This window comes from Aspergillus piperis, assembly GCF_003184755.1.
Source record: "Aspergillus piperis CBS 112811 unplaced genomic scaffold BO85scaffold_10, whole genome shotgun sequence".
Taxonomy (NCBI): domain Eukaryota; kingdom Fungi; phylum Ascomycota; class Eurotiomycetes; order Eurotiales; family Aspergillaceae; genus Aspergillus; species Aspergillus piperis.
In genome coordinates this window covers 877,679-890,772 of record NW_020291600.1, presented here as the reverse complement: position 1 = coordinate 890,772, position 13,094 = coordinate 877,679, and the positions used below count along the sequence as shown (strand labels likewise).

Below are 13,094 nucleotides of genomic sequence, written 5' to 3'. Positions count from 1 at the left end.
TCCTGCAACTTGGTATCATCTATGAACCCCCAAACCTCCGTAATTGTCATCCTCGTGGGGAATAATAATTAGGGTTTTTGTCATGAGGACCAGCTCGTCGGTGGCTTGGATCATTCCATCATCGACCACCACCACCACTACTACAGCCCTGAAACCGGTGGACATCCACTCCTGTCACTTTCCCGACCAATGAAGGTGCTGTGCCCAGGGCTCCGATGGGGTCGATATCGCGACTAAAGAGGAACAACCATCGACTTGGGAGTAGATTGGACACTGTGTCGCGGGTAGTGGTACCTGCCAGGTGGTATGTGTGTTGCTCCTTGTGTTTGGGATTGTATGCAGGTCGGGCATCCTTACCCCTGGGATGTACAGTAGTGATCGAGGATCATGAAATAGGGAAAAATGTCCGAACTGTCGATGCTGATACAAAGGTTGCAAGGAGATGAAGAAGATGATGATGAGACGAGTCAATGTATGTAGTAATCTAAGGATGTATTTTCTAGGTACAGTAAAAATTTATTCTTAATTCCAGGTGTATAACCAGTTTTCCTGTGGTGGTGTGTAGATAGATAGATAGATAGATAGATTGGTAGTCTATGGGGCGGCAATCTAAGCGTGCCTCGGGACTAGTTCAAATCTCAAACAGTTGGTGTGAGAGGAGTCTTCATGCAGCCGATGCGGCCTCCAATCTGCTTCGGTCATTCTCGAATCCCTACCGGGGCCAACCCCAGCTTTTTTGCCAATTCGGCCTGGAACTGAATTTAGTACGTAGTTATTGAAATTCAAATCTGTTGCTCTAAAAGACGGTCAGATATGACTTGACCATCCACACTCCCTCCCCCAAAGTACGTGCACTGTTATTGAAGATTCCAGATTCTAACATATACGTACTTGGAATTGTTGATTGTTTGGTACTCATTCCTGTCTCCGTTGCCCGGACTCTGTCTCTCTCTGTCTCCCAGATTAATTCCTTCCCCCCCTCCCCTCATTATAATTATTATTAGTAGTATAGTCAAAAGTATTATGGTTGCGCGACTCACATACTGACCTTTCCCACCTTTCACGATCGGCTATCTACTTATGATCTAATTCTTCAAAGGTAGTAACCACCAATTTCAGTCCCACATCAGCGTCTCTTCTGGTATGTTGCATCCTCCTTCTTCTCCTTCTCCTTGTCTCGCACCCTTTCTCCTCAGTCAACTCTTTCTTTTTCTCCCCCTCTTTCACGGTGTCTCTTTTGTGCTTCTTAACTCCCCTCCTCCACTACTCGATACTGACTAGTAGTATCTACTGCGGTCTCTCCTCTCTCCACTTCAAACCCACCCACCCGAACACCCATTCTTTCCCTTCCCCCTCCCCCCCTCCTCCTCCCTCCCCCTTTAATCATCCCGTCCTGGTCAAGTCAGTCCTTCCTTCCGACTGACTAGTTCCTCGCAGTTTAGTACAGAGTACTCCATAGTAGTACTCGGGAAGTTTGTCACTTCTTCACTCGTCGACTGGAGCTGACGCGCGCTACCACTCAGTCGGGCAAACTGGACCACTTGACTGGCCTGGACTCTCTCTCTCACTCTTCCTTTTCTTACCCCCATTCCGGTGTTTCCATCTCTTGTCACTGTTGATTGTCTATCCTTTGCTTTCTCACATTTTCCCTCCTTTCTTCCCATTGACCTCCTTCCCCTCCATCATCCCCTCCCCCCTCCTCCTCCTCCTCCTCCCTCTCTTGTTCTTTACTCTCCCTCTCTTCGCTTTCTCTCCTTCCGGGTTTATTTTCCACCCTATTTTTCATACCATAGCTATTCTTATTAGTTTTTCATTTAAAATTGACCTTCACCTACGGTTCCCGGCGGTACCGCTCCAGGGATCCTTTCCCGTTCCCATATTTTATCTGATTTCCACCTTTCAGCTGTTTTCTCGGTTGAGGGGCAAAATCCGCCTCTTTGGAACCTGCTGCTGCTACTTGCTACTGCTGCTGCTCTTTCTTTGGTTCCTGCTTACTACGTGCCTGCGCTTGCCTGGCTGCAGCGGCAAATCAAACCCCACACCCAGCATTTCTATTTTTCTCGATCCTTCTTGGGTTTCGGGTTCGCCATCTTTTGATCAGGAAGGGCGCTGTCGCCAGCAAGGGCCGGAGATTTGTCCCTGGCCAAGGCCATACTAATTTTCTATTAAAAGCGCAGAGCTTTCCCCGAATTACAAAAATCACCCATCCGGCTCGTCGCGTGAACTCGTCGACCCCCCCAGGGTGTATTTTAAATTCACGCATTCGATCGACTTCTGGCGGCGAGGGTCGAGACACGGAACAACAGCTCGCGGTTTGACTCAGCTTTTAGGGAGAGAGTTAACTAATAGTTAACGTACCACCATCTCCACTCCTAAGGTTCCTTAGCTGCTCGCTTGTCCCATCCATCCCGCATCGGTCCACCGGCTCGCATCCAGTGACCCATGCTCGACTTGATCCTCGTGCAAGCACGCCTGTCGTTTCCTTCCTCTTTCTCCCTCCGTCGGTCTGCTGCGCAGATTTGAAGCCCTTCGCTCCTCCCCCACATTGTCGCCGGCCTCCACTCCTTACGGTCCGAGTCGGCCACCACCCCCGTCGAGATGGCTGAGACCATCACCATGAATGGCGGTCCTATCGCCGAGGACAACATCATCAACCGCCGCGGCGGCGAATCAATCTATCAGAGCTGCGTCAACCTCAAGAAGCGCCTGGCCGAAGTACCGAACTTCGAACCCCATATGCGAGAGATGGAGGAAGCCGATCTGGCTCAGGGGAACACCGATCCGGTGGCGTCGCTGTGGAATTGTCTCCGGACAGGCTATCCCCTCCTGACTATCTACAATGCCTCCGATCCCGAAGAAGTCCTGGAAATCGACACCACGAAAGTCGCCGAGGCCAAACGCCCGAAAGCCGCCACCTTCAAATTCCTCCATGCGTCTCTGAAGGAGCTGGGATTCCCTCAGCAAGACTGCTTCCTTATCACGGACCTTTACGGCGAAAACACCACTGGCTTCACCAAAGTGATTAAGATGGTTAACCGGGTTCTGGACATCCTGGAGATGCAGGGACAGCTGAAGCGACCGTCGGATATTGGACCAGGGGCCCCCGCGAAAGGTGCCGTCAAGCTCACCAAACGGGAACACATCCTCAAGGAGTTACTGGAAACGGAGCGCGACTATGTTCATCATCTCCAGAATCTACAGGCCCTGAAGAAGGAGTTAGAAGAGACAAGTGCTGTAAATGGTGATGCTAGCCATCAAATTTTCTTGAATCTCAACAATCTGCTTGATTTTGCTCAGCGGTTCTTGATCCGTATTGAACAGCACTATGCGCTGCCCGAAGAGAAACAAAACTGGGGCGAGCTGTTTATCCAGCACGAGGAAGCTTTCCGCCAATATGAGCCCTTTATCGCCAACCAGATGCGCTGTGATGAGATCTGTCTCAGAGATTGGGACAAGATTCACATGGCTCCGCGGTCCAAGGACCTGCTACAGATGGTGGCGCAACCCGCAACCTTGAACGGTTTCTTTGTCAAGCCTTTCCAGCGCTTGACTAAATACCCCCTGATGTTAGGGGTAAGGATTCCCTCCTCTCAATACATAGCCGCCAGTCTCATTACTGACCACCACGCAGGAACTTTTAAAGCAAACAGAAAACCCAGACCTCCGGACTGACATCCAACGAGCCATCGACGCTATCCAAACCGTTTTAGACTCGGCAAATGATGCCATTGACAAAGAGCACCTGCAGTCTGCTGTCAAAGACCTCGATGAACGAGTTGATGACTGGAAGGCTCTGAAGATTGAAGCATTTGGTGACCTTCTCCGATTTGGCACCTTTTCGGTGATCAAGGGTGATAATGGCAAAGACTCAGAGAGAGAGGTTAGTAGCCTTTCCAGGCCCCTTTTGCGAAGATGGAGTGGAGAGAACAGCCAGCTGACTTTTGGATTAGTATCATATCTATCTCTTCGAACGGATACTCCTTTGCTGCAAGGATATCAACCCTAACAAGCAAAAGTCGAAACTGAATCTAGGCAAAGACAAGCCCGCTGCGATGATTAAAGGCAAGCCGCGGCTTCAGCTCAAAGGCCGCATCTACATGGCGAACGTGACAGACGTGCTCTGCCTTCCCAAGCCAGGTACGAGGACTTTCCAAACACTTGCGGGAGCTGCTTTGACTAAATGACTTTGTGATAGGCTCTTACCGCATCCAGATCTTCTGGAAGGGTGATCCAGGAGTCGTGGACAATTTCATCATTCGCTATTCGAACGAGGACATCATGCGCAAATGGAGCCGGGACATTGAGGCACAACGGGCGATCCAGGCAGAGCAGCGCAGCGCTCGCAACACCGGCACCTCCGAGACCGAATTCACGTACATGCGATCCATGTCCAACATTCCGAACCCATATGAACAAGAGTATTATGCGGAAGAGCAAGCAGCCACGCAGGAAGCAGGCTTCTTCTCGGAATTCCCGATGAGCCGTAACGCCTCCAGCACCAGTCTCCGAACCCGTTCAGCAACAGGAGGCAGCGGTAGCTCCGGTCGCCCTCGCATACCTGTACCCGATCCGAATCTGTCACTGCACACCCATCTTTCTGGAGGCAGTATGTCGCCAGCAGAGAGGAACGCTCCATCTTACTTCTCCCCCGTCGCCGAAACTCCGTCTACACGGTCCAGCTCCCAGTCTACTGGATATTTCCATGGTCGTCAAGTGACACCTACAGGCAACTGGAATGAAGAAAATGCTCGGTATACAGCCCCGGCTTTGTCCCGTGCGACGTCAAGAGATGGGCCTAATTCAAATCCTTATTTCAGCGGTGCTCCGAATGGACGAAGTGCTCAACGACCCTCACTCCCTCCGATGTCAGGGGCCCAGGCGGCAAATGGCATGGCCCAGCGAATGCGATCCGCGAGTAGCCCCGATATCCACAACCACACCCACAACCCGGAAATGCGTCGTTACATGGGCGCCCATACGATGCAGACCGTCGACAACGTACCCGTCCCGCCGATTCCCGCTCACATATCCAGCATGATGGCGCCTCCCAACCGCAGCCAGAACAACTCCCCTACCAATGCCAACATCCCCATTCGCAACGCAAACCACCTTTCCAACTCCCAGCAACATTCCGATCCCCGGCATGTGCCGCACACGCATTTCCACGAGCCCCAATACTCTGACTACCGTCCTAGCACATCGGCCACCGATCAGCCCACGTCTCCACTGAGCCACGAGCCGGATGAGGAGCCCCTCATGCCGACGCAACTCAAGGTCAAGGTGAATTTCGATGATAACTACGTCACTCTCGTCATTGCCAGCAACATCATGTTCCGCTCGCTCATTGATCGTGTGGACGCCAAGCTGGCCCGATTCACCAACCGCTCAATTGGCAGCAAGTCGGTCAGGCTACGATACCGGGACGAAGACGGAGACTTTGTTACGATTGACAGCGACGAGGCCGTTCAACTGGCATTCATGGAGTGGCGCGAACAACAGCGTGACATGCTCGCTAGGGGTCAAGTAGGCGAGATTCAACTCTACTGTCAGGCAGTGGAGACTTAGATATGATAGAGCTGGAGCAAATGGCATGCATATGTTCCAGTACTGAAGATTATTTTCTGCCTTATTTTCTCACTACCTTACTTTGTTTCCTACCGTTACTTTTCGTCCTTGATTCTCCGACCATCGCTGCATTGGATTACTCTCCGCATCTCATTCTGTGTGAGTTGGCAAGAGATGAGACATTGTCACCGGTGTTGTCTCCTTGGTTTAGTTGACGACTCACATCCAACTGGATTGGCTGGAGAGCGTTGGAGAGGCTACTGATTCTATTCGCATGGGTTAAGGGAGAGGCAAAATAAAAAGATTATCGGCCGGGGCGCTTGATTCTTGATGGACCCTAGCAAGGAGCGGGTTTTGTGGGTTTACTTCGGACACCCTGTTGGGATTTGGGAGAGGCGGCTCTCTGCTCTGGGAAATGTTGATGACTCTCCATTTGAACTGATCTACCATGACTGCATGATGTATGTATACCGCTTGTTGGCTTTCCGATTCTTCATTGATTGCGCAGGACGGATGTCGGACATACGAGATGAGCTGTATAGTGTTCCTGCATATTTGTGCCTTGGGATGGACTTTGATGTTGCGGTACCTCATCTGTTGTGCTTGTTGATTTGTTGCTTGTTACCCTTTTTTTTTTTTTCTTTGCTGGCTTTCCGTGCTGGCCCTGTCAATGATAGTATTACGACCTTAGATTTCCTTGGTGCTGGGTGCAGATATAGAGTATGAACAATGGCGAGAATAATGGCTCCAAAAATAAACCTGAAAGGAGTAGGGAGGAGATAGGAGATAGGTTGGTTAGTGAGTTAGTAAGTTAGTAAGTACCTGGGGGGCGCCATAATTCCACGGATCCATCAGTACCGAGAAGTGGAACTTCGGGCACTCCACGGTCCAAACCAACGGGGGCCTGAAAGGGCTGAAAGGGGGTGGTGGGTGTCCATCCAGTCCCTGTTTGTCATTAGACAGGTCGCAACTCTCTTGAGATGCCGTCCATCCGATCATATAAACCAAAGATAGATAGGTGGACAAGATCGATAGGGGATAAGGGAATAAGGGGGGGGAGGCAGCAGCCACCGCCACTCGTCATTTTGCTACTGGGGCCGGCAATCGATACTACTACAAGTCTACAACACTACTATGTAAGTTCGTATGGTCTCGGAAGGAATGATGGCAGATGATTTGGGATTGGGATTCATTGGAGCCGGTGTCGGATCCCAGCCGAAAGAAGAGTCCACTTGGAGCCCGTCGATCGGGACTGAGCCACGGGAAAATGATTGCGGTCTGGACGAGACGGTTGGGTCAAACCTTTTGATTCTGGGTTCGACGATTCGTCACGTATGCGGTGTGTGTGTGTGGCAGTTGACCGCGAAACCCTCGAAACTACTAGTCAGTTAGTTTAGTTGTGAGGCATTTTACGGTTGTGGTTGTAAGGCTGCTTTTTTGCTTTGCTTTCCCTGGAGGAGGCGGCAGTTGCGCGATTATTTTGCTCGCTCTTTCTCTTCCTTCCTTCCTCCTTTCTAATTTTGTCAAGAAAGTTGACTGGTGCCTGCGGGCTGAAACTACTAGTAGGTGTTATTATTATTATTTGTCGCAGATGAGAGGAGTTAGGAAAAAGGAGAATGGTGGGTGGTAGTAGTTTGTCTGTCTGAGTCTGGGTCTGGGTCGATATGCCGTAGAGTGAGAGTAGATTGGGCGGAAAGGAAAAGTTGGAGAAAAGCAAGACCAACAAGGCAAAGCAATGAGTTGGAGGGAGCCATCCATCGTTAACGCCTTAACAAGAGAAAAATTACTTGTACCTTTTTTTTCTTCTCTGGTCACTTTTTTATTTTATTTTCTTTCCCTTTTCATATTATTTGCTGGTCTGTCTGACTATCTACTTCTTCATTCTTATTTATTCATATAACCTCTCCTCTCTCTCCCCTCTTAATTCTTTGTTCTCCAACTCTTGTTCTTTTGGAGAGTAAGTTCTATCTTTGCCTCTACTACGTACCTATCTTTTTTTTTTCTCCCTGTTGTCTATTCGTACGGATCTAGAGATATCCCCAAATTTTTACTTAATTAATCCTTTCTTACTCCTTCAGATCCAGGGAACTCCGATAGCTTGCATACACTAGATTGCATTCTTCCCCAGAAACTGCGACTTGGCAAAAGCAGCCCAGCATGTCTTTCTCCGGCCGCCGCTTGAGCATCCTGCGCCCCTCCAACCGCCGCTTCTCGGTCGGTAAGGAGTTGTCTGAGAATGGTACGTTGTTCAATTATTTATATGTCTTCCTTTTATTCTTTCTTCCATTTGAAGAAGTCATGTTCCCTGCACTCTTGCTTCTATACATGCTCCCACTGCATGCAGCAATGCTGCCTCAGCCTTGTGCATGAGGGGCACATAATCCTCCGTTCCCTTACAACAACACAAGCTACTAGTCGAGGACTATTGCTTATACTCCAACTAACATCACATCCTGTCATGCAGAACTTCGTTCCGAAACCCACCGTCAGTTCCGTAGCGCCCACGAAGGTCACCGTCCTCATGCCGGTCTCGATGCCTCCCGTGCCTCCACCGGTGTTGTCTGGTGTACCGAGCGTGCCACCGAACATGGTTATGCTGAGGACCCTCACTCCTGGGCCAACCTAGGCCAGGGTGCCCCTGAAGCCGATGATGAGATCGAGGGCAGTTTCCCTCGTCCGACTTCCATCCCTATCACCTCCGCCGCCCGTGAGTACGGTCCCACCGCCGGTATCAAGCCTCTGCGTGCCGCCGTCGCTCGCCTCTACAATGAGCACTACCGTCAGGGCAAGGCCAGTCAGTACACCTGGGAGAACGTCTGCATTGTCCCCGGTGGTCGTGCGGGTCTGATCCGTATCGCTGCTATTCTGGGAAACTCGTACTTGTCTTTCCCTATCCCTGATTACTCGGCGTACTCGGAGATGTTGTCGCTGTTCAAGAACGTGAGTGCGAATGAATCAGCGCTGCCAGTGGGATGACTGCAGTGATCAAAGGGCTCCGGGTTGTATACGGTGGCTAACTCTGCATCTAGATCGCTCCTATTCCCATTCCCCTCGCCCAAGACGACCACTACGCAATTCACCCCGACAAGATCGCCGAGGAGATCGCTCGTGGAACGTCTGTGTTGCTGACCTCCAACCCTCGTAACCCTACCGGACACTTTGTCTCCAACCCCGAGCTTGCTCAGATCCAGGACATCTGCAGAGATCGTGCGACTCTGATCCTGGATGAATTCTACGGCGGTTACAACTACACTACCGACTGTGACGGAACCACGATCAGTGGTGCCACCAACGTCGAAGATGTCAACAAAGATGGTTCGCCCGCTGACCCTCCCTGAACAAACGAGAACCGGTGCAGGTTGTTCCTGCCATGCTGACTCTCACAGATGTGCTTCTGATTGACGGTCTGACCAAGCGTTTCCGTCTTCCGGGTTGGCGTATCGCCTGGGTTGTTGGACCCAAGGAGTTCATCGACGCCCTGGGCTCTGCTGGTTCCTACCTGGACGGTGGTGCCAATGCGCCTTTCCAGGAAGCCGCCGTTCCCATGCTCGAGCCGTCGCTGGTGCGTGCCGAGATGAAGGCCCTCCAGGTGCACTTCCGCGAGAAGAGAGACTTCGTCGTTGGGCGTCTGCGTGAGATCGGTTTCCGCATCGACGAGGTGCCCCAGGCCACCTTCTACATCTGGCTTGACCTGACCTCCCTGGACCCTCCTCTCCCCAAGGAGGCCAACCTGTCCGACGGACTGAACTTCTTCAACGCCCTCCTGACCGAGAAGGTCATTGTGGTCCCTGGTATCTTCTTCGACCTGAACCCCGCTCACAGAAGAGACCTGTTCGACAGCCCTTGCCACCACTTCGTTCGTCTGAGTTACGGCCCGAAGATGGATGTCCTGAAGATGGGTCTGGACGGTATCGAGCGGGTCATCCGCCGGGCTCGGGCGCAGTTCGAGCCTCAGTGGGAGGACGAGGTGGCTGTCCAGGACGACTAAAGGTCGTGATTCCTTAGCATTAATACACGTAGAGCAATAGAAGCATAAGCGTAGGCATATATATACCTTTGGGAAGCCATATGGAATTATCGCAGAAACATAGTAGATATGGTAGGGATGGCTTGTTCCGAGACAATATCCGTACAGGAAGACAAACGCCGATCGCGCCCACATTAACCACGTGACACCCAGCTCATCTCACGGTCGCAACGGGCATCCCCTTAATCCCAGCTACGCAGTATATCTTCTACCGGCCAGTTGCTTGCACCTGAGAGCAGCCGGTACTGCGGCGCAATATGACGTGCTCGCGGTTATGGCCATCAACGTTCAGCGCGTCCTGAACCTAACTGTCTTCACCTTCCTCTCCTTGGTCCTGTTCCTCTGCATCATCCTGACTCCCGCCGATGCGATCTACCAGTGCTACATCACGCAGCGCCTCACGAACATCTTCATCATCACCGGCGGCTACGTTGTCACATTCATTCTCGCGGTTCTAATCTACACCACGCGTATATATACCAACCGAACCGTCCTCTCCGGCATCCCCAAAGCATGGATCCCCGTCGAGCGCGAAGACGTCGGCAAGAGTGTGCGCCGACTGGTTAAGGAAGGTTTGGCGCATAGTGCGATCATAGCCTACCAGGCTCGACCTAGGGACATTGCAGCCGACGAACATGATTTCTCAGGCTACGAATCGCTCCTGGTGGACTACGACAATCCACCCTGGGGTCAAGTCGAGCACCCCGGATGGTCCTCGCCCTCATGTCCTGACCTGCCCGACCTTCCCTATCGGACTGTAGTCCAGGAACTGCCTCATCTCATCGAGGCCAAGGCAGTGTCGCTCGCTCCTCCCGACCCGATCTTCACAGCCACTCAGCGGGCGCTTCACGCGCCATTCCCCGAAACCGAAGAGTCGATTCCTGACACGCGGGTGGTGGAAGTATTGCGGCGGCCAATATCGATGGGTCTGCGGGGGTATTTGCAGCATTTGGCTGCGCTGAATGTGGTTGATCCGCCGGAAATTGGGATGGAGTTTGTCGCTCTGTATGAGCGGGCGCGCTTTTCAACGCGTGAGCTACACGAGGCTGAGTTCAGGACTTTGATGCATGTGTTTGCGGAGCTCCTGAGGGGCATGAAGGTTTTGGATCCCCAGATCTTGGATGAGGTGCGGGGTGGTGGGAGTTCCCAGGCTGACAGCGAGTCTCTTATCGGGCCTTCGGACGAGGAGGGCGAAACTGATACGGTGGATTCCTATGGCGATAGTGAAGCCATGTCGCGGGGCCGGAGTAATAGTCTACGGCCTTCGAATGCGTCCACTTGGGACGGCGCTAGACAGGGTCGCTGGTCGCCTATTTGGTCGAGACGCTCGGAGGCGCAGCGAACCCTGGCGCCTCCTCGGACGCCATCGATGCGGTCGCTTCGACGAGTGCAATCGAATGTTTCTGGTAGCTCTGGAGGCAGCGTGATCCGCCTGGTCGAGACCCGGAGTCCGACGGATTTACCGTACGCTTATAACGTTGGCAGCAGCAGCCGCGTCGACGGTAGACCTCAAACATAGATAAGAATTGGAGCAAAAACCAAAACTATTCTGGATAATTACATGATTGAAGATGCGATTTCTCCCTCTGATTCGCAATATGCCACTATTAGTTACATAGCGTCTCCTATTGGCCTTAATTACCCATATATCCACCTGCCCTGGGCTCGCTGTGTTTCCCCAACGCCCAAAAAAGAACTTTCCCCCACTTTCAGAAATCGGCAAAGAGTTGCTGCCGCCGTGACGTAAGCCAATCGGAGGTCCGGCAGCAACCGACCACAAGCCGCATCAAAACCGTGTCGGCGTGGCTTTCCGTCCTTGGCAAGGCGCGCGCGGCGATTGATAAGATCTGGCGGGTTCCCAAAAGTCCGAATGAAAGAAAAGATACTTACCTTCTTGTTATCCCCTTCTCCCTACCTTTTCCTTTCTAACCCCCCTTGCTACGCTACTATATATATTCACAATGCAATCCATCCTCCAACGAGGCCGCTCATTCTTCACCCCGACCCCCTCGGCAACCCCGCAGGACAGGAGTCCCAAAGACAGTCCCAAACCCCAAGAGGAAAATGATGATGATAATAATACGCCATCGGTCGATACCCTGTTTCCCAAGACCGACCCCGCCATAGACGGCGAAGGATGTCTGCACGACTGTGCGTCCTGCACAGTGAAATACCCCGCTAAATTCGATGTCGATCAGGAAGATACCATGTACGGGAATATTAATGGCTGGTCGACGCATGTGCTGGTTGCGACCGGGAAGACGGATTGGGTGAGGGATGTTGCGGATGAAGAGGGGAGTGTTATGGAGGCGATTGAGAAGGGGGGGTTGGTGCCTAGCAATGGGGTATGATCTCACTGCCACTGTTGCAGTTTGTTATGTCCTGGCCGCGCGAAGCTAATCGGTGTGGGGTGGCTATGTCTAGAAACTGAAATTGTCCGCCTCCAATATGCCTGTCCCGGATGAATATCATTATCATGATGCGGGGAAACAACCTACGACTGTGTTGCTTCTGCCCAGGTTTACTATTGTGGACCATGTCACGCCGCAGCTGGCCCCGGATTTGATCAAGTATTTTGTGAATCGCTCGCCGACGACTACTACCCCGTTGGTTGGTGGAAACAGCAATGATGAAAGTGAACAACAACAACAGCAGCAGCCCTCGACTAAAGAACAACAACAACAAGAAAAAGAAGAAGAGAACATCACCGACATCAATTCCCTCACCTCCCTCCGCTCCCGTCCCTCCCCTCACTCCGCCGTCATCCTGCTCTGCTCCCACCGCACCCGCGACGCCCGCTGCGGACAGTCCGCTCCGCTCCTGCGCAAGGAATTCGAGCGCCATTTGCGCCATCTAGGCTTGTATCGGGACATGGATGATGAGAGGCCTGGAGGTGTGGGGATCTACTTTATCAACCATGTAGGTGGACATAAGTATGCGGCCAACGTGATTATTTATCGCAGACGGGACTTTGAGTGGTATAAGAAGACGGAAGGGACTGAGGAGGAAGAGGGCGCGGCGCAGGGTATCTGGCTTGCGAGGGTGAGACCCCAGGATTGTGAGAATATCGTGCGGTATACGGTGTTGCAAGGGAAGGTGGTTAAGCCTGGGGAGCAGTTGAGGGGTGGGTTCGATAGGGAGAGGGGGGTTACGAGTTGGTAACCTCGGACTCTTTCTCTCTTTCTTTGGGGTATATTATTGGTATATAAGAAAATATGGCGAGACAGAGTGAGAGGGTTTGTATAGGATTATCATAGAATGGGTATGGGTATGGGTATATACAAGGAACCAATCAATGAACATGCATGGGAATAAAACAGCTGCTTTACTCAGTCACTGCACGGTTTCACCGTAATAATTTCTCCCACTATAACCCGGCATTTGGCAGCTACTATTCCCTAAAAGAACTCCAGAACAATCACACAGACCACATCATACATCCATTAAGCATAACCCTCTCCATCCCCATCCCCATAACCCATCCCCATCCGACCCACGGAAA

The 13,094-nt window shown here is 51.9% G+C and overlaps 4 protein-coding genes across 4 annotated transcripts; all 4 read left to right on the top strand.

The window, feature by feature from the left end:
- The first annotated feature begins 2,431 nt into the window (after positions 1–2,431).
- BO85DRAFT_36620 (Rho family guanine nucleotide exchange factor CDC24) lies at positions 2,432–5,730 on the top strand. Its single transcript, XM_025655772.1, has 4 exons — positions 2,432–3,573; positions 3,632–3,880; positions 3,951–4,137; positions 4,196–5,730. Exons 1-4 carry the CDS (start codon positions 2,599–2,601, stop codon positions 5,563–5,565), a joined length of 2,781 nt encoding a protein of 926 aa, XP_025515180.1. The 5' UTR covers positions 2,432–2,598; the 3' UTR covers positions 5,566–5,730.
- Positions 5,731–6,501, top strand: BO85DRAFT_36621 (uncharacterized protein). Its single transcript, XM_025655774.1, has one exon. It carries the CDS (start codon positions 5,896–5,898, stop codon positions 6,289–6,291), a length of 396 nt encoding a protein of 131 aa, XP_025515179.1. The 5' UTR covers positions 5,731–5,895; the 3' UTR covers positions 6,292–6,501.
- A 1,221-nt stretch (positions 6,502–7,722) lies between these two features.
- On the top strand, positions 7,723–9,553 carry BO85DRAFT_372791 (pyridoxal phosphate-dependent aminotransferase; the record flags this gene model as incomplete). The annotated part of the gene is made up of 4 exons (XM_025656058.1): positions 7,723–7,804; positions 8,030–8,505; positions 8,595–8,880; positions 8,952–9,553. The coding sequence occupies 4 exons, from the start codon at positions 7,723–7,725 to the stop codon at positions 9,551–9,553; spliced, it is 1,446 nt and encodes a 481-aa protein (XP_025515178.1).
- Positions 9,554–9,797: 244 nt separating this feature from the next.
- Positions 9,798–12,937, top strand: BO85DRAFT_398680 (uncharacterized protein). Its single transcript, XM_025657066.1, has 3 exons — positions 9,798–11,040; positions 11,576–11,937; positions 12,017–12,937. The coding sequence occupies exons 1-3, from the start codon at positions 9,867–9,869 to the stop codon at positions 12,752–12,754; spliced, it is 2,274 nt and encodes a 757-aa protein (XP_025515177.1). The 5' UTR covers positions 9,798–9,866; the 3' UTR covers positions 12,755–12,937.
- The last annotated feature ends 157 nt before the right edge of the window (positions 12,938–13,094 follow it).